Genomic DNA, 22,620 nt, shown 5'->3' on the forward strand with positions numbered 1-22,620 from the left:
GGCGCTAGCACCCCGGGATCCCCCTTTTTTGAACCGGGCGTCCCATCCCGCGAGCTCTCTCTGTGCGGAGGGAGCTGATCGCACCCCTAAGCCCCCGCCCTGGAGGCAGCGATGGGGAGGTGAAAAAGTGGGTGCCCACCCATTGTCCTCCGTTTGCTCGCAGGCCCTGCCGCCGCCGGGGACCCCCTCGCCGGTTCGCCCGTCCACCCGCCCGCCCCGGGGCGCGGAGCAGGTAGCACCTCGGGGTGGGTCCGCCCGCCGCCCGGCCCCGCGCCCGCCCCGCCCCGGAGCCGCGCCCCGCCCGCCCGCCCCGCCCCTCGCGGCTCAGCCCCGGCGCGGCCGCCGCGCGCTCAGTCTCTCTCGCACCTTCGCTCCCGGGCGGCCGTTGGGCGGAGGGTCCGAGCGGCGGGCGATCCCGGAGCGCAGCGGCCGCGGGCGCCTTCTCGCCGGCGGGGAGCGGATGGTGCAGTGAGGGGGAACCTGCGCGTGGCCGGCGGGGACTGGTGCGCCTCCGGAGGCGGCGGGGCGCGGACACGGCCCTGCGGTGCTGGGGCTGCCGGTGAGTGCCCGCGGCTCCGTCCGCATCCTCTCTGGCTGTCCGTGAGTCTGTCCGACCGGCGGCCGGCGTGCACGGGGGGTTACTAGGCTGGGAAACCCCTCGGGGACGAGGCTCCCGGGCATTCCCTTCCAGCTGGTGTCCACAGGACAAAAGGGGACCTGAAGGGCGCGGGAGAGGGGCGCCGGCACCCGGGCGCAGACCCCGCCGCCGGTGCCACCGCTTTGCAGGGTGGGCTTGCACGCTGGCTGCACCCTCCGAGCTGTTGACAGCCACCTTGGGCGCGTGGATTGCTTCGTGTTTTTGTTTGTTTGTTTGTTTTTCCATCGGAGAACAAGCCGCCCGTGGCTACCGCTCGCCTCCCACGGGGGCTGGCACCGGGGCCGCACGCGGTGCGCCTTGCAGACCTGCGGGGGCTGTGACCTTCGGGAGCCCGCGCCCCGCTTTTAGGGTGGCCGGGCCGGGGCGGGGCGGGGATGGGGAGCGGGGGGCGGGGGGCGGGCATGGCGAGCAGAGTTCCAACCTGTAGGTCTGGCAGTTGGTTTGGGGTGTTTTTTTGTTTTTGCTTTTTTGGTCCGTGGTTTCTGAACAGCTGCAGCTTTTTCAAAATGTTTTTCTCCTTGAAACGAAGTGTCTTGACAGCAGACAAGTATCAGATACGTGAGGACGAATGGATCTGGTCAGTCCGTTTTTTTGTTGTTTGTTTGTTTTTTGCTTTTTTTTTGTTATGAATTACTAGACTGCATCCCCCTCCCCTCGACTTTGGGAGGCATGTGTTTCATCTTATAAATAGAAAGTAGCATATTTTTTGGCAGAACCTCCCTTAATACGGCGGCGCAGTCCAGGAGAGGTCAGTTTAAAAATAAATACGCACTTGAATGTTACACCGCCGAGAGCCGGGCTGCGGCCGGGACAAGCCGCGCGGACAGCAGCATCAAAGCCGGCGGCGCAGCTGTGCGGAAAGGAGCGAAAGCCCCAGAGCGCAAGCCAGGCTGACAGTCAAGTAATTACATTTTGTTTAAAAAAAAAAGTGAGTGAATTAACAGGAGGGTGGGAGTAAGCAGGAATGTCGGGACGGTCTTGCAATAGGAATTGTTCCAGTCCCGGTGTATTTGGGAACGTGGCTCCGGTGTGTGCTGAGGGTGTGAGGCGGTGCTGGGTGGGGCAGGGAACTGATTAATATGTTAAGGAGACCAAGGTTTGCTCCCACCCCCTGTTGCCTTTAAAAGAGGACCCACGGAAACTAGGTGAGCAGCAGATTGTCTCAATTTGAATAGCAAAGCCTGGTGGGGGTACTTCCCTTAGCATCATGCTGATGGTGCCTCTAGGGCAGTGGTGGGCAAACTCTTTAGTCAGCAGAGCCAAATGTCAACGGTACAACGATTGACATTTCTTTTGAGAGCAAAATTTTTTAAACTTAAACTTCTTCTAACGCCACTTCTTCAAAATAGAGTCAACCAGGCCGTGGTATTTTGTGGAAGAGCCACACTGAAGGGGCCAAAGAGCCGCAGTTTGCCGACCACGGCCCTATGGTCTCCCTGCAGTAATTTAAATCCCTACAGTAATTTAAAAGACTCCTATAATGTAAGTACATTAGAAGACTCAACTTCTTTTCTGGACAGTTCCAGGGGTCTTCTCTTTGAGCCCTTACTGGCATTAAGAGTAAGCTACCCAAGCATTGTGTGACAAATCCTCTTCAGAATAGATTCATTTTTACTTACGTTTTATTTTAGAGGGGAAAAGAGAGGTATGGTAGACACATCAGTGATGAGAATCATTGATGGCCTGCCCCCTGCACATTTACTGGGGATTGAGCCTGCAACCCTGGCGTGTGCCCTGACCGGGATTCGAACTGTGACCGCCTGGTTCATAGGTTCACTGCTCAACCACTGAGCCATGCGGCCAGGCCAAAATAGATGAGACACTCAGATATAAGTTGGGGCAGTTGTGCAATGTCTGGCATTGTCAAATGTGAAATCAGTGGTCAAGACTACAGTGTTTCCCTGAAAATAAGACATCCTCCGAAAATAAGACTTAGCGCATGGAAAGATAAGACATCCCCTGAAAATAAGACCTAGCGCAACTTTGGGAGAAAAAAAGTAATATAAGACACTGCCCTATTTTCGGGGAAACAGGATATATAGTCAAGGAAGGGTTGAAAGTTCTTCACTAAGTCTCCCAAAGAATGTAGGTTTCCCAATAGGCCCCATTCATTGAATGCAACACCCAGCACCAGCCTCTGGGCTCACCCATCAGAACTTCAGAAGCATTTCGGGATCCATGGCAGTTTCAGCTTTCCAGTGGGTATCACCAGCCAGAGGTTTATGTTATGAATCCCATGATTGGAGCATGTGTGTGCTGCGGCTGTGGCAGCAGCTACAGATGAAAAATAAGTAGCACCCCCTTCCTTCCCTCAAAACCTGAGCGGTGCAGTTCTGTTTTGTATCCCCATGGAGCATGTAAAGACAGCTACGATAGTGAGTATTGCACCTTTTTTTTTTTTTTTTTGCATTACAGTGTAAATTTAAATGCAAGATAAGTAAACACGAAGCTCTAAGTAACATTTATCGCAGAAGTGCTCACGTGACCTAGTGTGATCTATCTGCTCTGTAGTTCCCTTTAATGTGGTGTTTTATATCCAGCACATTCATAAAAGCTTCCCTTTTCACTTCTAAAATCTGTGGTATTCAACATTATTGGGAATAAAATGGTTTTAACCCATGTCACCCAAAGATTTTTACCAGGCCAAAACAATTTTTGAGCTCCTTGGCTAGGAGCCATAACATTTATCCAGTAGGTGGAATACAATTCATGACCTGGAAAGCCTCCAGCAGATGTCCAGACTGTCCTGACTGTTCTAATTACTCAAATTCTTGCTTTCGTTCTGATTTCACTTTATGCCTGGCCTCATTTCTTTCCAATCAGAATCCTGTGGACCTGTGTGTTCATTGGTTGAATCGGAACTTAAATCTATTTTTAAATGCACTGTGTTTGCCAGAGAACAAGTAAGGTCATTGGAAACTTACGACTGGATTCAGCCAGCCACAAACTCTTCCTTACCAAGCACCGATGCCTCGGATTCTCGACTTTGGACGTAAAGGTCCTTCCTATATGGAGCTTGTCCTAAGTGCAAAGCATTCTTCTCATCCCTATATTTTGATGAACTCGTTTATTTCTGACAGTCCTACGTAGGAAGGACATTTTACGGATGTGGAAACTGAGGGCAGACCTGTTCTGTAACTTGCCCCAGAATACCTACACAGTAAGGAACATACCTAAACACAAATACAGGGTGGGGCAAAAGTAGGTTTACAGTTGTTCATATGGGAGATAACAAAGTAATCAATGAATAATAACAAGAAGAAACTATTTCACATACCCACAACGGTAAACCCGCTTTTGCCCCGGCTTGTATGCAATTGAACAACCCAATAAGGCGCATGTGTGAGTGGCGAATCCTGCATGAAAGTCAGCGCCTCCTTGGGGTAAGGAGAAGGAAAAACATCCTGAGGTTAAGAAGCCTCTGAGCCCAGGCTGCCCTAGCGCAGGTGCTTACTACTTGTGTCACTCTGGGCAAGTCCCTTAGCCTGTCTACCCCAGTTTAGCAATTATAAAATGGAGATAATAGCATTACTCTTTGAGGATTGAGTGAGTTCAAACAGAATGCACTCAGAACAGTACCTGGCCCAGAGTAGGCAAAAGAAACTTTCATTGATGCTTTTGTTGTTTTCCTTGGTGCTTAATACTGGTTCTGTCCTTAATATTCATCACTACTCTTTGAGATAGATGGTATTGTTCTTATTTTCCAGATGACAGCGCAGGCTCAGAAAGGCCGTGTAACTTGGCCAAGGTTGCCCAGCTAGCTAACTAAGTAGCGGATTCAGGTTTGAATTCAGGTCTGTTGGAGTTTGTGCAAAATGCCAAAGCTCACGGAGGGGCAGGGAAGCGGTTACCTCTGACTCAGGTTAGGTTTTTTAGTCCCTGGCAGAGAACTATTTCATAGCACTGTGTGTCTTGCAATTCGACGTCCAGAGGAAGATAACAGTAATTGCCAACCTTTAGGGTTGTACCGTTAGAACATTTTATTTCTGAAGCTGGTTCAGTCCCGTTGAGTATGGCAGCAGCCTTCTGCAGAGGATCCAGCATCAGACTGCTAGAGTTAACACCATTTAATGTGTATCAGGAGGGTTACTAGGTAAACACATAAGAACAGTGGGTTTCAGGGGCCAGGAATGAAGTGGAGCTTATTACAGACTCTATCCTTGCTTCTAAGTTCCAGAAAGTCTGGGTGGTAGGGCTCAGTCAGCAGTCGGGATGGCTACCTTCTTGAGCCTCATGACCACATCCACAGGGCATGGCCCTTCCATTCCTAGCATTCCGTGACATGGTCTAGTCTATATGCTTCATAATGCTGTTGCCTCAAAAGAGCTAAAGCAAGAGGCAGGAGCCCCACATAAGCGGGGCGGGAAGCTCTGTCCTTGGCAGAAGTCAGGCCTCATTACACTTCTGCACATGCCCCGGTCCCTGCCAGATAAGCTTCTGGTGCGAGAGATAGAGGGAGGCCTCTGAAACCTAGAGGGACGCCCCGGCTAACCCGCAGGGGACCTGCCCGGCCCCCCCTGCCTTCGATACCGTGGGTTTGCGATGAGCCGCGGGAAGCTGCTCAGGAGACTGTGTTCAGACTGAAGTTGGGGTTCTGGAAAGGATGGCTTGAAATAACCCAGGCGCCTCAAAACTAAGGGCTATATAACGTTAGTGCTGTCCCCTCTCCATTCAGACACCTCCCTTCTGCCTTCACCCTTTAAAATAAAGCCTACAAAAGGAAATAACACCCCACAAACCAGAATAAAATACGTAGCCAAATAATTCAGCAGGAATCATGTTTCTTTACTTTAAAAAAAAAAAAAAAGGCTTCCTGACCTTGCTATACTTCTTCATTGCCAAGTTGTGCCAGTCTCATGATGATGGCCAGTACCGCTGGTGCAAAAAGTTTTTTAAAGTGAGCCGTACAGTTTTATAATACACAGCATGATTTCTGAGTAAGTCAAGCAAACTGATGAATTTGAAAGCTGATACATTCCAAATTGATATAGGCTTGATCCTTATTGCTTTCCTAAGTTATGAATTAACAGCAGAATCCTGAAATGGAGCCTTTAAAAACACCCAGATATTCAGGGATTTGGTGTAACGTGCATATTTGAAAAAGTCGTCACTGGCCTTCTAGCCTTTGATTGTCTGTTAGACAGCACACCTGCCATTAGCTAATGCAGCCCCGCCCAGCGTGTGCCCTGAGACATCAGAAACGGGTTCTTTGGGAAGCCGGTGTGATTTCGGCCCCTTTGTGCAGGGCATTTAGCGTGTCACTGTGTACAGTGACTCACAGGGAGACAGTGGCCAAGTCCTTTTGCCCACAGAGCAGCTGGCAGGACTCGTCTGACAAGAAATCCTCTGGGAAACCCCGAGCCAGAGGCAATGGCCACACACTGCCCTGCAGAGCAGAAGGCGCCAAGGACATGCTAGAGAACCACCAGGTGTGCGGGAATGGAGCCACAGGAACACACTGGAAGATGCCAGCAAACTCCCCGTCACTGGCCGTTTGATACAATCGATGCAGAATTCAGTGGAGATGGCCACAGAGCGACTGGCATTAGCTCTGACCCATGCTGTAGCTGACCTCTCAGGGTCATTCCTCAGATGAGGCATTTGACCCGAGATGATTTCAGATAATCATCTTTTGCTTTAGAATCCAGTGAGCCAGGATTGGTGGCACCTATTGGCATAGCAGTTTTATTAATAATAAGGTAGAACCCTGGGTTGAAAATGGCAGAGCAGCCTGAGCCAGCAAGGAAGGCAGGGAACTACAAAGCCAGGCCTCTATTTAGTCCGCTTACACATTTGGGAATCCATCATGTTCTGGTGACAACTTGAAGGTCCTATTTGTAGCCACCTCAGGCCGATGATGGATCACTGTGTGTTTAGCTGAAAAAGACCTGTTCTGTTCAGGTCCATTATAATCACTCAGGCTACACACATTTTTTTTTTTTTTAAAAAACAAGTGAAGGCAACTTTTTGGTGAAATGTGGGTTTGCTATTTTAGAACATATTTGCTTTCTTTTCCTTTTTATTTATTTATTTTTATAACTTTTTCTGCCAAGGGTCAGTTCAGGCATGTCACAGTGATTTTTAACACAGCAGGAGCTGAGACTCTGAGGCCTTCACCTGCCAACTGTGTCACCAGGCAGATCCCTCCTTGGTGAAGAAGTGGGGGGAGAAGGGGATTGAGGATGAATCAGAGAAAGGGATAGATTTTTCTCCTGGCTCTAAATTGCTTTAATTCCATGACTGTTTCCTTGTACCCAAGGCATTTCTATAGTGTCTTATACCTCCTCCTATTAGAACTGCATTTAAATTATGGTTTATTCACACCATAATTGGCTCCTTGAAAGTAGGGACTAAACCCAGTTAACTTGGGCATTCAGCTGTTCCCGTAGGTCCTAACAAAAAAGGGGACAGTCTAATCCTAGCCTTATTATCTGATTCTGCCTGTGGCAACATCTTAGTGTTGTCAAGCCAGAAATTGTTATCACTTACCTAGCTTATGTAAGTAACCTTATGTCTTATCATAGTAAAATATTCCTTCCTGGGCTGTAGAACATTCAAGTTCAAAGGAGGCCCCTCCAGTGGTTTGACATTCCTTATGATCCAAGGTTTTTCTGAAAACCTGGCCACCACCAGAAACTTCCCAAAGTCTATGCTGGACAGTTGCAAACTCCCGCAGCAGCTTTCTCGTGCCCAGGTCCGATTGTGGCAGCTTGGCACCACGTGTCCACTCAGAGCACAGTCTGGGCAGCCCAGTTGCAGAGGAGAATAAAGGTCATTGTGCTTCCTAGTGCTTGCCTAGATGCTCAGCCATGACTGTATGAGCCACTTGTTGGTGTGCATTTTGATCATTTGTCCACACTGGATGTGAGCTCTATAAAGTGCACCATAGCTGTAGCCTCAGTTCCTAGAATACTGTCTGGCCCTTAGCTGGCCCTCAGTAGATGTTGAAGGTGACTGACTCGCCAGGGGCCAGATGAAGGCCATGGAAGGCCTTTCTCCAAAGCCTGCTTCTTATTAAGTGAACCAGCTTAAGCCACATGTCCCATGGTGGGCTTGTCTCAGCACCAAACGGGAAACTTTTCTTGCTCTCAGATGATGAGTGAAATGATTTCCATAGTGATGTTGATGTTTGGCCTTATTTAAATTTCGTGTAAGTTTATGGTGGATTTTGAAGAAGCCCATAAGTTATGGGCTTACCTGAGGGGCCAGCTAAGTGGAGTTCCATGGCCTGATATGGGTGGGTTGGGGGGGAGGGCATATGGAATTAAATAGTGACTTCATTCCAATTCCCATTTTTCTCAGAATGGGAAATCATGCTTGAAACCAGAACATCTTGGGGGATAGTCACACTATATTTATAACGACCAGTTCACATGTTCAGATCCCAAGGTCTGAAAGAAATAAGGCTGGAAGAAGTACCCACTGTGAACTTTCAGCCTGTCTTGTTCCTTATGCAGCTCCAGTTTTTCAGAGTAATTAACAGTAATTGCTCCTTCTCTTGATTGTAAGCTCAGTGCCCAACAGGACTTTATGTGTGGTGTCTACTCCTAAGATGACACCGTTACTCACTCTACAGATGAGGAAAGTGAGGCTCCCAGTGAGTCACTGGCATTGCCCTGTGCCCTTAATTTAATACCAGCAAGATGATGAAAAAAAGCTGGCAAAGGTATCTTGAGTCTAAGGATAGTCTTAATTTAAAAGTATTATATATATTTTTTTAAATTCCCTAGAAGCTGATGTTTCTGCAAACATGTACAGTCATAGAACCCTAACATTTCATGATGGACAGGTCCTTACCTCAGCCCCACTCTCTCATTCTGACTTGATAAAACTGAGGCCCTAAGATGTTGAGTGACAGAGAGAGAGAGAATATGAATGAGAGAGAGAGAGAGAGAGAGAGAGAGAGAGAGAGAGAGAGAGAGAGAGAATATGAATGAGATTTTTTTTTCTTGGTCCATTTCCTTTTCGAATTATTATTATAATATTTTAGCCAAGGAAAATAAAGAAAGATTTAATTCTAATATACTAACGTAATAGCAGCATTTCTTTGGTTAAAGGGGAGGGAGGGGACAGAATGGCAGGCTGACATTCCTTCTCTAGGCCTTCCTGCTCCCCACCAGCATCCCAGCGGTGCCTGTGTTGACCCCTTAGGATTCCAGGGAACACAGTATGCGTAATCACACTGTCCTAAAACACTCTGTACTATTCAGTTAAAATAAATCTAAGCACACATCTATGATTTTGTCACCTCTCTGTGTGTATGCGTAGGTTACATGGACATACCAGGGATACTACCTTAAGTTAGGAACATGGAATAGAGGGTATTTATTGCCCTAATGCCTCTCCTAGTTAAGGGCTGCTTGCCTGCTTTTCTCCCTCATCCCCTTGCCTATGAAATCCCCATAGCAATCTCAGCTTCCGACAATGGGCCTCTCCCCATTAACTGAGCTGCTTTAGACTTGTTTTTCATATCTAGCCCTACCTGGCCTCCCATGTACCTTAGCCATATGCCCTTAACATTTTTTTTATCTGGCACATAATGGTTGATTGTAATTTTCCCAACTCAAAGGAATACCATTTGTTCTCAAGGCTGGAAGAATGGCACCTGGAGATTAAGGATGCATGTATGTGTGCAGAAGTTAGCCCTGAGTTCTGCTGACAGAAGGAATTATCCTCTGACCAAGCTGGAGGGTAGGAATCCCTTCTAATTGTGGAGGTTGTTCACAGGGCAGACACACACCACATTAGCCCCATCTACAAGCATTGTCCTATTCTTCCTTCTTCATACCATATTTCAGTAGATGTTCTGGTTTCTCATTTGGGATAAAGATAACGCTTTGTGCCTTATTGGTATGGAGATTTTCACTCTCAGCTCTTACAGCCACCTGTGAGATATGCAGGTTTGGGGTCATCATCTCCATTTGCACAGGAGGTAACTGGAACCCCTATGTGTCTGGAGTTCTACAGGGATCCTACCAGGCTGGCCAGAGTTTTGGCCCAGGCCTCTCCCTGAGGCCCACACCAGCAGTGAGAGCTGTATGGACGGCTTTGTTTGCCCATGCAGTCATTCATTTGCTAGTGTTTTTCTTTTAAGTACCTGATCTATGCTAAGTCAGACATTGATTCAAAACAACCCTTTTTCCATAGAATGTTCATTAGAATTTCTTGAGTTTCCCTTGTACACCTTGTGCCAAATAATGCAAGTTCTCCCCTTAACTCATTTCCTTTTGAAAGGAAAGGTCAAGAGAGCAAGCTTATTGTTACTCCAGGGCCTCATTTTTTAAGAGTGACTTTCCTATCACTGCCTTCAGGGGAATGTGTTGTGCATTTTTTTCTTAAGCCTGCCTGTCTCCCTGAGACTCTGTTTACATATTGCAGTCACGGAGAGAAGTTATTTTCCTTTCAAATCAAATATTATTTGCCTTAATATGAAAGACCTGTACGAGCCTGCATGGGTAGACTGTTAAATTCTTAACCCTGCATGGAGAGAGAGAGGTTAAAATGTCTTATAGATGGGAAAATTAGAAAAAGCCTTTGTCACAAGAAAAGAGGCTACCACTCCGTTAAATGACTGTACTGAGTTCATTTTTCCTTGTAGGGAGCCATAGAAAGATTCCATCTTGCATTCCCAGGAGGGCAGGCAGGGTTGAAGAGGAAGGAAGTTAAGGTGATCCCATTCAAACTTTCTCACTTGTTCATTCATTCAACAAACATTTATTCAGTTCAAACTGTGAATGAAATATCGTGTCTCTCCCGAGGAAGGCAGTCTACTCCGGGAGACAAGAAGTGATGGCCGTACGGCGTGATAGTTGGTAGGTTCGAGGTGTAAACAAGTTTGAGAGGCATCGGGGGAAGTGGAAGGAGATTGAGCCCCAGGGGTGGACGGGGACCCAGATTGCTAAAGTGGACCTCATCAGCTATCTTTATTTCCCAGCCTCGGGGTGGGCCTGCCTTTGGAAAGTGACAAGATTACTAAAGCAATCTAGATGGCCCACTCTGATACAGAGTGGACGATAAAGTGGAAGGAAATGGGCCCGCCCACTGTGTAATTTTCAGACCTTTGTTATAAGGGGTGGACAAAAGGGAAAACTAAACAGGCTTTTAAATGTCTTATAGATGGAAACATTAGAGAAGCCTTTGTCACAAGAAAAGAGGCTACAACTCCTTGTTAAATGACTGTATTGAGTTCATTTTTTCTTGTAGGCTTATTCAATAACATTTGAGGGTCTCTTATTCCCAGTCCAAGAGGAGGCCCTGGAAGTGATTGCTATCAACAGGTCTTAGTATAGCTCCTTTGCCCACTTAGTCTCACTGTGCGCACCACCTACCTGGGGATATCAGACATCCAATCACACAAAAAAGGAGAATAGGGAAATAACAGAATATAGTCCAGTGTAGGCTCCCCAGGAGCCCTAAGAAAAGGAACTAAGTGTGGAGCCTGGGTTGCATGAGGTGAGCAGGAGAATTCCTTCAGGAAGGAAGCGACTGCAGCAGGCTTGGAGGATGTTGTGAACAAGTGGTCAATGGTAAAAAAGGTGGAAGTCTAGTCCATGTCAGGAACACAGGGTTCTGAGTTTCGGAAAGGTAGGAGGGAAGTGAAGTGTCAATAGCGAGGGAAGGGAGCCATTGTTCCTGTGAGAGTCCTGTGCGGTACACAGCCCGCTGCCCCAGCTTCCTCTGGGGAAAGAATCAACAGCACTCCCGCCCTTTTCTAAGAGCAGGATGTTTGTTCTTCTCCTTAAGGCTCACGGAGCTTTTGTTGCTTCAAACTTTTAATCTTTGGGCTTTTCTTTTCGTAACGTCAAATTCCTTTGGAGATCCTTTTTGACAAGAGTACAAATATTGAAAAGCTCTCGTGAGTTAGACTTGGAGGAGCTGGTGTTTGGGACCATTCTACTCATTCTTGGTTTCTGACAAGGCCAGTTGACCACCTCTGCCTCTCATTCTGGTTGAAATTGTGGTGTGTTATTTCCTCTTGGTGCTGTCAGGCTGCTAGACACGTAGTCTGGAATGGGTCATTCTCTCCTCAACCAGCTCCACGGCAGTCCTCACGTTAGCCTGGCAGGGGCTGTTGAGAGCCCAGACTGGAGGCCAGCCAGTCATGCCTGAAATCCTAGCTCCTCCACGTGTGGGCCAACTGACCTAAGACTTCATCTAAGACTGGTTCCTTAGGAGTGCGTTCTAATACGTGCTGCCTGGTCCCCAGCAACTACTCAGATGTACATTCTCTTCACAGTGTACATTCCAAAAGAGAACTAGGCATTTCAAATTTGCTACTTTCTGTGGACCTGGCCTGGGAGTTGGCCCCCGTGGGCAAACCAGCTCCTCTCTCATGATGGAAGGACTAGCAGGGGTTATGGATTCAAGCACTCCCTAACTTGAAGTTCACTGTGTGCCATGTGTTGTGGGAGGCCAAAAAAAATGGATAAGAACCAGTTCATGCTCCCAGAAGAGCTCTCGGCCTAGTCTGGGGGGATATTTTTCCAATCACTGGACAGATGTTTATGTACAGATGGCGCAGGAGAGCCTGCTGTGGAGGTGGGCTGAGAGTGGGTTGGCCACTGTGTCTCCGAATCTCCTCAGTGCTGGTTTGATGCGGAGAAGCCATGCTTCAGCCCACAGAATGAACATGGATGGTGGTCAAGCAGGATGGGAGAATAGCATGGAAGTCCCAGGTATGTCCCTTCACCCCACTAGGAAATCGAAATGTCCAAGGAGCCTAATCGTGAGGATACGTTATAAAGGCAAAAGACAGGGAACTTTGCTTTCCGTGGTGGTATCAGCCAAGTGACCACAGCCTGAATTTCCGGGCACCTGTCAAACCTGTTCTTTTTGGATCATTTGATACTACTGCCTCTGGGCAGGAGTTTTCAGAGACTAATTGCTGACTTAAATATTAAGGGGTATTTTGTGAGCAACTAAGCAACATCACAAGATACTTTCTTTTGAGCAGAGTTCAGAAGCAATATCCTGGCTGAATATTGCTCAAAACTTCAGGCTCTCTTCCTGTATTGATAGAGTCCTTGGTGCTTCACAGATCAAGTGGGACCCATTGATTGTGGAAGCCGGGAGCAGTTTACAGCCGTGGCTTTTTCATTTGATTCATCTCCACCGAACTGAGTTCCGTGTAAAACGGGTCATGATGAGTGAGCTAGGCAACTGCCAGGGATCAATGTCCATATCGAGTCCTTCCCCAGTCACTCATTTCAATTGGGAGAAAGGGTCTGACGGCTACAGACTTGCTGTTTTGTGAGGTAGGTGTTCTGTCTTCCAATTTTGCATCTCAGAAGTCTTTCAAGTAGAACAGTCAGATCCTATAAATGTAAAGAGTGTACACAAGCTAGCAGTGAGTCTCTCACATGGTACTTGTGGGTTTCTATATAATCAGGGTCGTAAAAGAAAAGTACATACAAGCTGTCGCTGAATCATCAGTGAGAAGTCCATTTATAAATAATTGAAGGTGAGACATGTCATAGACTTGGGGTGGGGCTATAAAATACAGCCCGGCCCGGGCCCGTCCGTCTGCAAGGTCATTTGCATGACGTCTAGGCAGCTGGGACCTGGGCTAATGGAGTTTTACAGTTTCGGGGCATATAGCTCTGCCTTCAGTTCAGATGATAGGAGGAGAGGATGAGAATCTAAAAATAGAAAAGGCATCTTCTTATCACCTCATGGAGGGAGTGACAGACTGAAACTATGAAAAGCATCTTCAGGACAGAGTTCCCTGGGCCTTCTCCCATTACATTTATTTCCGTCTTAGATTTTCACTGAAGTTCAGTGTTGAATTTCTAATACTCTGATCTTTCCTCCCTTGGATTTTAAAACATTCTTTGTGTGACTGAGAGAAGAGGGTTGTAAAAGGGTCGGCGTGAGTGTCGTGGTTGAAGTAATATTTTACCGATTCTGATACGGAAGGGTGGCCGGTCATCCTTATATCATTAGGAAAAACACAGCTGTCTTCAAGTGGAAAGTCCTCCTGGGAAAGTGTGAGTGCTTTTATAGGCGAATGTGACATAGGAAATAAGCAGTGACGGTTCCCTTACAGGGGACTCGGGATGAACAGGTATATAAGTACCGCCCCAGGGCACCATTGGGTGGGCCCAGTGTCTGGGCTGCTGCCCTGGTCCCCTCCCCATGGCCAGGGGGAGGAGCCAAGATCCGTTTCCCTGCAGCTTCCGCTTAGTAGCCCTGAGGCCTTTTCCATAACTGGTAAAGGAATCCATCCTTCAGATCCCCGAAGCGTCCTGGCCCCTCCACATTTGGGTTTTCTTGAGCTGCTCCACTCCTTCAGCTGCTCCTCATGGGTCACAACCTAGTTTGCTTGTCTTCTGCTGGACCCCTCAGAGCAGGTAGGAGCAGGAACCCATTCCAGGTAGCCTCTGTCCCTTCTAAAGTGGGGAGCCCGGGGTCAAAGGCAGTTCCCCAGGACGCATCTCGGAGGAATTGTCTTCTTGTTGGCAGCAGAGAGAGAGAAAGACTTGTCACAGATGCTCGGGGGCAGGGAGGTGGTGGAGGGTTCCCGCCACCTCCGTATCCTCCCCTGGGACTGCTGGAGGAGTCAGTATTTTCGCCGGGGGCCCACATGAGGCTGTGCCTGGGTGCCAGGAAGACGGGCACATTGTACCACGCTGAGGCCGGGAAAAGGGAGCAGGAGCTCGGATGTCCTTGAAGGATGTGACAACTAAGCAAGAAAAGGGACGTCCGGTGCTCGCTTCCCGCAAGTAGGAGGCCCTTTAGGAGGCCACGGGCGGCAGCTCCCTTGGGACGGTCCTCCCCCTCCCGCCACCTGCCCCCGTCTTCACACACGTGTGTTTCAAATTAACATTGCAACCTATTTTGTAGGAGCAAGGAATTTTTCATCCTCTCTCTCCACTAAGAATTGACCTAAAAACAAATAGCAGACAAACCAAACATTCCTTTCTTAAAATAAGTGGAATTTTCAAGAAAGCTCCCACCTCTTTGTTCCTTTTCAGAGCCCTGCAAATTGCCAAAACAGTCAGCTCTTAAGGAATTGAGGAACTGCTTTTGTGGTGGGTCACTTTGTCACATCCCCTTGTTTTTTTCCCTCCTCTGGGGCCACGGCCTTATTTTGGTCTTCGCAGGGACACTCTTGTTTACCAAAAGGATGACAAGGAAATGAAGCAAGAGGCCACTTCCGTTTTTCCCTCATTGAATTAGTATTTCTCTGAGGAACACTGTCACTTAGGCTTACATCGGTCCCCAGTAAGAAGCCAGAATTGGCCAGCCTACTGCCAGAATGACCCCTGGGCGCTGGTCTTTCTTATCAAACCTGTGGCTTTCACTTCCTCTCCAGGCCTTTTGTGCCTTGGGTTTCTCACGAATTCCTGTAAGTGGGAGTCTGTGCATTTGCAGCTGGACTTCCGTGCCTACACACCTGCCAGGCAGTCTCTGGCCTTGATCGGAGGTGACAAGCAGCTGACTGGGGAGTTGAACCCTTTCGTTGGCGGACCTGTTCTCTCCAGTGCCCAGGAACTCGGGCCTGTGTTTTCCAAGGCCTGCAGGTGAATATTGTCCAGAGAGGGGGAACGAGGAGCAACAGTGATCCCAGAACTCCGGGAAAAGGATTATCAATTGTGGAGAGTTCGGATTTCAAGGTCATGGGGAGGGTTGGTTTTGGAGAAAGAGCTACACGTTGGAAGGTTTCTTGATTTCTCTCTCTTCTTCCCTCCTCCCTTCCTCCCCTCCTTCCTCTTTTTTTCTTTTAATTTGAGGAAGGTAGTGGGAGAAGAAGACTAATGGCATGAAAGGAAAGATAGAGAACAGAGGTCCGAGCAAGCAGGCTACACCCTAGGATGGTTCGGGACCTGGTAGGTAGTGATGGGTAGAGTCCTGACTGAAACTTGGAGGCTAGACATTCTCTTCGTTTGGCCTGGGAGACACCCACGAGGACTCACTCAGCAGGACTGTTAGCTCTGCTCTAACAGCTCACTGCTGGCCTGTAAGCCCCGCGCACTTAGCTCTTCCTTGCCTCTTCTCTCCCCACCCCCCTTAACCAGAACATCCTGCTTCCTGGGGGGCGAAGAGCAAAGATTTGGAGTGTCCCCCTGGCTTGGGCAATCCCCCTCTGCCACATCCCTCACTCTGCCACTACACTGGTCACCTGCCAGTTTTTGAAATTGGCAGAGAAGGACAGGATCTTGTATTGTCGCACTGGGGCCATCCCACCATAAAATGCTGCCTGTCTGTGTCACTGGTCACCTCCCGAACAAGAGCTATGTACCGCAGGCCCAGTGCCTCCGGCCGCCTGTGCTCTCCTCCACAGGGACGCTCCGCAGTGGCCATCCCTCCAGTGACCTTGTGTCAGTAACTCATAGGGTCAGTAGATTTTTCAGGTCACGTGTATAAAATCGGCTCTGCAAGAAAATGCAATCTGAGCCCCAAGCAACCCAGGGCTACTGCTTGGCCAGTGTGGCTCAGTGGTTGGGCCTCAACGCATGAACCAAGAGGTCACTGGTCAATTCCCAGTCAGGGCACATGCCTGGGTTGTGGGCTTGATCCCAAGTGAAGGTGTGCAGGAGGCAGCTGATTGGTGTTTCTCTTTCACCCATGTTTCTTTCTCTCTAGCCCTCTTCTTTCCTCTATCTCTAAGAAAATCAATAAAACCATTAATAAAATACCTACTTTACAACTCACTCAAAAATCCAATATTGCCTGGCTGGAGTGGCCCAGTTGGTTGAGCCTCGCCCTGTGCCCTGAAAGGTTGCCGGTTTGATTCCCTGGGTTTCGGATTTGATCCCAGGAGGCAGCCAGTCTATGTTTCTCCCTTTTATCCCTTTTTATCTGCTTCCTGTCCCTCTGGGCAGTCACATTACTGGTGTGTGCTTCCAGGCATACAGGCCAATACAAATGTATCAACACACTTCGCACCTATCTCTTTTCCTTTGAAGATAAGTATCTTTGAGGCCCTTTCCATGTCAGCATATAAAGAGCTGCTTCTTCATGTTTTAGACCCGAGTTGTGCTCTTTTGTACGGATTCGCTTTAGTTTCTCTATCTGCTCGCTGTTGTGTTCAGGGTTGTGGTTTCCAGGAGACACACACTCGCCCTCTCCGGGACCGGCCGCTTAGTTACCTGTGAGGAGACTGCCCATTGGGTACCCATTGGGTGCCCATTGGGTTTCTGCGTTAGCGGTGGCAGGGAGATCCTGAAAGAGGGTCAGCCTGGGAAGGAAGCAGGGCTGGGCATCCCCTGGCTGATAGCTAGGGAGGGAGCCCAGAATTCTGAGTGGAGGGGCAGGCGTGGTTGGCCCTGAGCTGGAGGGGAAAGATAACAGATAAGATAGACCAGGCCGTGTCTGAGCTCTCAGATAGCTTCCTCCTGTCCTCATCGAAAATTCCTCTACTTATAAAACGAACATTTTGCCCCAATTTCTTAAACACACACACACACACACATCCAATTTATTTGGGAGCTCTTAGCACTGACACGGAGCAGAAGTTCAATACAGATTACCGAAGTCTAGAAGCTTATGTTCCTGTTATGCAGTAAATACAGTGTAAATAGTTTCAGAGGGAAGAAAAATGCCTTTTAAGGTATCTTTCCTCTCCCACTCTCCAGCATCTCCCTGCAGGCAGCTTATCACCAGCCCTTTTCTTACTTTTTCCTCTACATTTTGTCACTTCCCTGCCATCTTTGGGTCCATGCCAGTGACCTAAAACCCAGCTTCTCTCTCCCAGGCTGAGCCAGCCTCTGCTGTGGGGCCTGCAGTGCTTTCTCTCCCTCTCTCCCCCTCCTCACCGCTCCTCCTCAGTGTCCCCAGCTGTCCAAGGAAGGGGTGAGTGAGCGAGTGCTTGAGAGACAGAGAACTGCACTCTGGCTGCTGCTCCTTTCTGGCCTCTTGCTAGTATTTTCCTAAATGATGTGACACGGCCTGTCTCTGTTTCCGGCTCTGCAAAGCCCTGGCACCACCAGCTGAGCCCAGCAGCCCTGGCATGCCCTTGAGGGTGGTGGACACACTGTATCTGTCCGCGGAAGCTGCCCTCCCAGCCGTGTGTGGGCAGTCCCCACTCCAGCGGGCAGCTCTCCCTCAGGGCTCTTCCCACCTTCCGCAGGCGGCTCCTCCTGCAGGCAGCCCCGGCCCAGGGGGCAGGAGGGCAGAGCCAGGCCCCGGGCCCAGGGGGCAGGAGGGCAGCGCCAGGCCCCTGGGGGGCAAGGCCCTGGGCTGTGGTGCACCTACAGGGGAAGGGACTTCTGAGGTCAAAGTAGGAAGACCCAGCGTTTAAACTTGTAATTGCTGCAAGTCCCTGCTGAGAGTTAAGACAGAGGATGTCTTCCTGTGATTGGGTTCCCCGTAGTCTTGCCTGAGCATCTCTTTGAGTGACAACCTCCAGGCATTACTGACCTGAGGAGAGAAAGCGGACCCCCGGGGCCACAAAATGGCACCTCAGGGAGGCTGAGCCAGTGCCTTCGTTGGGACTGAATAGAAATCAAGAACCAGTGCCTGGGGGTTCTACTCATAGCTTCCAGGTGAGCACAGTGTGGGTGAGAAACTGGCGGGCCATGCTGCCTGGGCTCCTCCCCACGCCCTCAGTCGGGTGGCGATGGGTCTCTCCTCCTCGGGCCTGCCTGCAAGTGGCTTCCCGATGGAGCCAGTTGTCACCTCGCCAGTGGGGGCTGGAGAACAGTTCTCACCACCTGCTGCAGGCAAGTGGATTTAAAACTCTTGCTGAAAAGAAAAATAGGGGGCAGGTGTAAGCCAGCCTCCGGCTGCTACAAAGCAGGTGAGGCTCTGTTCAAGCCACCACTTAGCCCACTAGCCCACTCTTCCTGATATTTGTTTGTTTACTTGCTCTGCGGCCAGGGGGAGACGCTGTGGAGCGGTGCAGGAATTCCCGCAGCGGGAGGGGCTGGAGCTTCTCCTCGGGAGCTGATGGGACTGAAGAGTTAGAGGGCGATTTTCCAGGGTGATGATCTGTAAAATGAGAGCCCCCCAAGCCTTCTTGTAGCTCATCAACTCTAATCCCCGCATGTAGCCTTGGGCAGGGAGGCTGTGTTCCTTTTAATTGCCCCAATCCTTAGTGGCTTACAAGGATACCTATGTAATGACTCCCCATTTAATGACTCAGTTTCTTCGGCTCAGGAATGTGGGCAGGGCTGAGGCTGAGAACCAGGTGTCAGAGCTGTAGACTCATCTGAGGCTCAAGGCTCGACTGGGGAGAAATCCCCTCAGGTTGATGTCAAAGTTCACCTCCAGAGGCCCTCTCTCTGCAAGGTTCAAACCACTAATGGGGGTGCCCACCTCCAGTCTGCAGAGGGTGGACTCTTTTATAATGTAACCTAACCCAGGTGTGACATCCAGCACTTTTGCCACATCCTGTTGGTGAGAAGCAAGTCACAGGCTTCCGCCCACAAAGCCCTTAACACCGGGAGGCAGATCACAAGATCGCCTTGGAATTCTGCCTGCCCCAGGGAGAGGATACACGCTTATCAGTAAATGTTTCCAAAGTATTTCCAAGTGAAGGCCCAACCTATTCCGCGGGATCACACTCTTCTCTTTGAAAGGAAGCAGGTTTTTCTTTTCTCCCAGCTCAGAAAGCCTCCAAGTCCCCACACCCCGGCCAGCCAGTTCTTTCTCCACTTTATCTGGCCCCTGCTCTTCCGTTTCCCTGTTATTGAGAAAAGGCGCTTTTTTAAATTGTTGTCTTTTTTACTTTGAATCTTCCTGGAAGAATTCGTGTCACTAAGATTTGGTTGGACATAATAGTCACAGTCACTTAGTAAATGGTATTTCCAGCCCCTTTCTTGTAGGACTATTTCCTCCATTAACTGTATTAACCCATAAAACTCAACAATGGTATGTAAGGAGCTGAATTCACTCTGGCCATGAAAGGACTAAAACCTGAGGCACGTCCAAAGAATTCTGCCCCCGGCCATGTTTCCAAAGTGCTGATGTCACAGGGTTGGGGTTTTTCAGTCTCTCTCTTCTTTTTTTTCCCCCCTGAAGTAAGACTTAAGGTTGGTGCACCCTTGTTAAGTTTTTATCCTATTTCATGGAGGGAAACAACCAAACGGCTTCAGATGGGAACTCCTCTGCCCTTAGTCCCAGGCTCTGGTGACAGGCAGCAAGGCGGGCACCGGGGAGCCTGAGGGCCAGCTCCCTGTAACCTGCGCTCTCTCTCTTCCAGGTTCCATGCTGCTGAAGGCCTGGAGGTTGTGACCGGCTCCCCAGAGCCCCCCGCGTGGCTGTAACTCCAGGAAGGTCTCTTCGGCCTCCGTCCCCTCTCACGGCCCCTCCGAAGCCCCGGGAGGAAAATGATGTGACGGCTTCCCACCAGAAAGGACTGTCGGGCGCACAGAACCCTGTGAAGTGAAGACAGTGGCCCTCTTCCCCTCTCGCGGAAGAGACAGTCTCCGGTTCCAAAATGCCAGCCAAGACCCCCATCTACCTGAAGGCCGCCAACAACAAGAAGGGGAAGAAGTTTAAACTCAGGGACATCCTGTCCCCTGATATGATCAGCCCTCCCCTCGGGGACTTCCGCCACACCATCCACATCGGCAAGGAGGGCCAGCACGACGTCTTCGGGGACATCTCCTTCCTGCAGGGCAACTACGAGCTCTTACCGGGGAACCCCGAGAAGGCCTCCCTGGGTCCGCTCCCCGGGCACAGCGAGTTCCTCCGGGCCAACAGCACCACCTCCGACTCCGTGTTCACGGACACGCCCTCCCCGGTGCTCAAGAACGCCATCTCCCTGCCCACCATCGGGGGGTCCCAGGCGCTCATGCTGCCCCTGCTGTCCCCGGTGACGTTCCACTCCAAACAGGAGGCCTTCGGGCCGGCCCGGCTGGCCCGGCTGCCCTGTGAGCCCGTGGCCGAGGAGAAGGCCCCGGAGAGGAGCCGTCTGGTGGGCAACGGGGTGGCCCACCAGGGCGACGTCTCCTGGGCCTCCAGCGGGTCCGCGTCCGTGTCGCAGTCCAGCCAGGGCAGGGACAGCCACTCCTCCAGCCTCTCCGAACAGTACCCCGACTGGCCGGCCGAGGACATGTTTGACCACCCGGCCCCCAGCCAGCTCGTCAAGGAGAAGACTAAGTCGGAGGAGTCCCTCTCGGATCTCACGGGCTCCCTCCTCTCCCTGCAGCTCGATCTCGGGCCCTCGTTTTTGGACGAGGTGCTGAATGTCATGGACAAAAATAAGTAGCAGGACACCCCCGGCGATTCCTCCGGGACGGAAGGTATCAAACAACAACAGCCATCAAACCACCACCACAGACCACAGTCGAGGAGAAGAGCATCGCTGGCTGTATTTGCAGCTATGTGATGGGTTTTTCTAAGATAATGTTCCTACAGAGTATTTTTTTACTTGGTATGCCCTGTTTGCAAACACAGTTATAAAAAAATAAAATAAAATAAATAAGAAGGAAAGAAGAAAAAAAAAAGACCTGTCCTGGCAAAAAGAGGAAGTGAGTCAGTGGGAACCCGTCTGGGCAGGATGGCTGATGTTCAGCTCACAGGGTTTGTCTGTAGACACATAGGAATCCGGCTCGGCCAGGAGGGCACCAGCCACCAAGGGCTGCACAGTCACAGGAGGAACTTGCCAGCACTCGGCATTTTCTGAGCAAGAAGAAGTCAAAATTTTATTTAACACCTAAGCCTTTTTTTTCTCTAGACTCTTTTCTATATTCTGTTGTTTGGGCTCACCGCGGCAGATTCTTCAGTGTTAAAACTGTTCTGTTTTCACATTTGAACAATTTCATGGGTTTGTGGGATTTTTCTTGTAGCTCTTATATACACACACCTATATATTATGTCAATATTGCAGAATTTTGACTGTCGGCTACATGTTGGTAGGACAAGCAAAGTATTACTGTAACTAAGTTATTTTTAAAAGTTGAAATATATTTTTATGTGCCTTTGGCTTTTTTATTGCAGAGTCTGCATTTTATAGATGACTACATCGAATGTTGTCATTTGACCTGTTCCCATTGTGGTTCCATTGTAAGCTGCATACATGTATGTTTGGAAAAGTGTATTCATACCTTAGCTTTATTTTCTCTTTTCTTCCCCTGTTAAACTTTTCATAGCAGCCAACCATGGATTGTCAAGTGTAAAGGCACAGGTTACCCATGGCGCTTCTGCAGAGACTGTGGGCTACACCATGTGATGTTCTTTGGAAATATGGATATTTGAGTACAGTACATACCTGCATTACATAGGTACTTCATACAACACAATAAAGAGTAAATGTTAAAATGGCCTTGCATGCTTACAGTAATAAACAAACAAAAGAGTAATAATACTTCCTTATTATATAGTCCAGAGCTAGAAAAATTGCTTTGCTAAAGTATACATGAGTCTTTAAAATAAGATAAGAGGTGACTCCCGTTCACTCTGTAATTTTAATTATTTCCCAAAGGTTTCTGATCCCCCAAACAGGGCCCCTAATGATGCCAGTCTCTCAAAATTCATTTCGTTGCTTCTTCTCCCTCACTTTAACATCCTCTACAGCAAACCTGACAACCCCAAGCCCATCTCTACTGGACATGTGTTTCCATGGGGCAGGTGCCATTTGGACAAGACTAAGGAGGCTAAAAGAGAGCAGCAGAGAGCACTGGCCTCCCAAGCAGCCAGAGAGGCCCTGAGGGTGTCACTTAAGGAAGAAAGAACAGGAAATACACTAATTCCGGGCCCTTTGTTAACGCCCTTTCTTTCCCTTCGAAGACCAAGCCTTGCACACAATCACTTGCATTTCTAGCCCTGAAATATCTTCCTCTCCCAAATCCGTCAGGATTCTCAGGATTCAGAGTTGTTGAAATTCTATGCATCACCTGATCATCTGAAGGAACCTTTGAGCTACAGGCCAACCACAGGATAACTAAGGAGAAGAGGAAACCCTGTTTGTTTAGCACATGGAGTGCCTGCCTTAACTCCTTAGTTGTGTTTCTGTCCCAGGATGTGCAGTGTTCTTTTTCTGTCCACTATACCCCGCTCACAGTTCACAGTTCCAA

General features: G+C 49.2%; 1 protein-coding gene across 4 annotated transcripts; it reads left to right on the forward strand.

The window, feature by feature from the left end:
- The first annotated feature begins 317 nt into the window (after positions 1-317).
- Positions 318-21,865, forward strand: CDC42EP3 (CDC42 effector protein 3). 4 transcript variants are annotated; one of them, XM_084900695.1, is made up of 2 exons: positions 318-559; positions 19,803-21,865. In XM_084900695.1, exon 2 carries the CDS (start codon positions 20,040-20,042, stop codon positions 20,811-20,813), a length of 774 nt encoding a protein of 257 aa, XP_084756821.1. In that variant the 5' UTR covers positions 318-559; positions 19,803-20,039; the 3' UTR covers positions 20,814-21,865. The 4 variants fall into 4 exon arrangements, with proteins under 4 accessions (XP_084756821.1, XP_084756822.1, XP_084756824.1 ...); XM_084900696.1 differs by having other exon boundaries at positions 322-577; positions 19,820-21,865; XM_084900698.1 differs by lacking the exon at positions 318-559 and adding an exon at positions 14,784-15,180.
- Positions 21,866-22,620: the final 755 nt, after the last annotated feature.

This window comes from Pipistrellus hanaki (assembly GCF_964339955.1).
Source record: "Pipistrellus hanaki genome assembly, chromosome: 12".
NCBI lineage: Eukaryota > Metazoa > Chordata > Mammalia > Chiroptera > Vespertilionidae > Pipistrellus > Pipistrellus hanaki.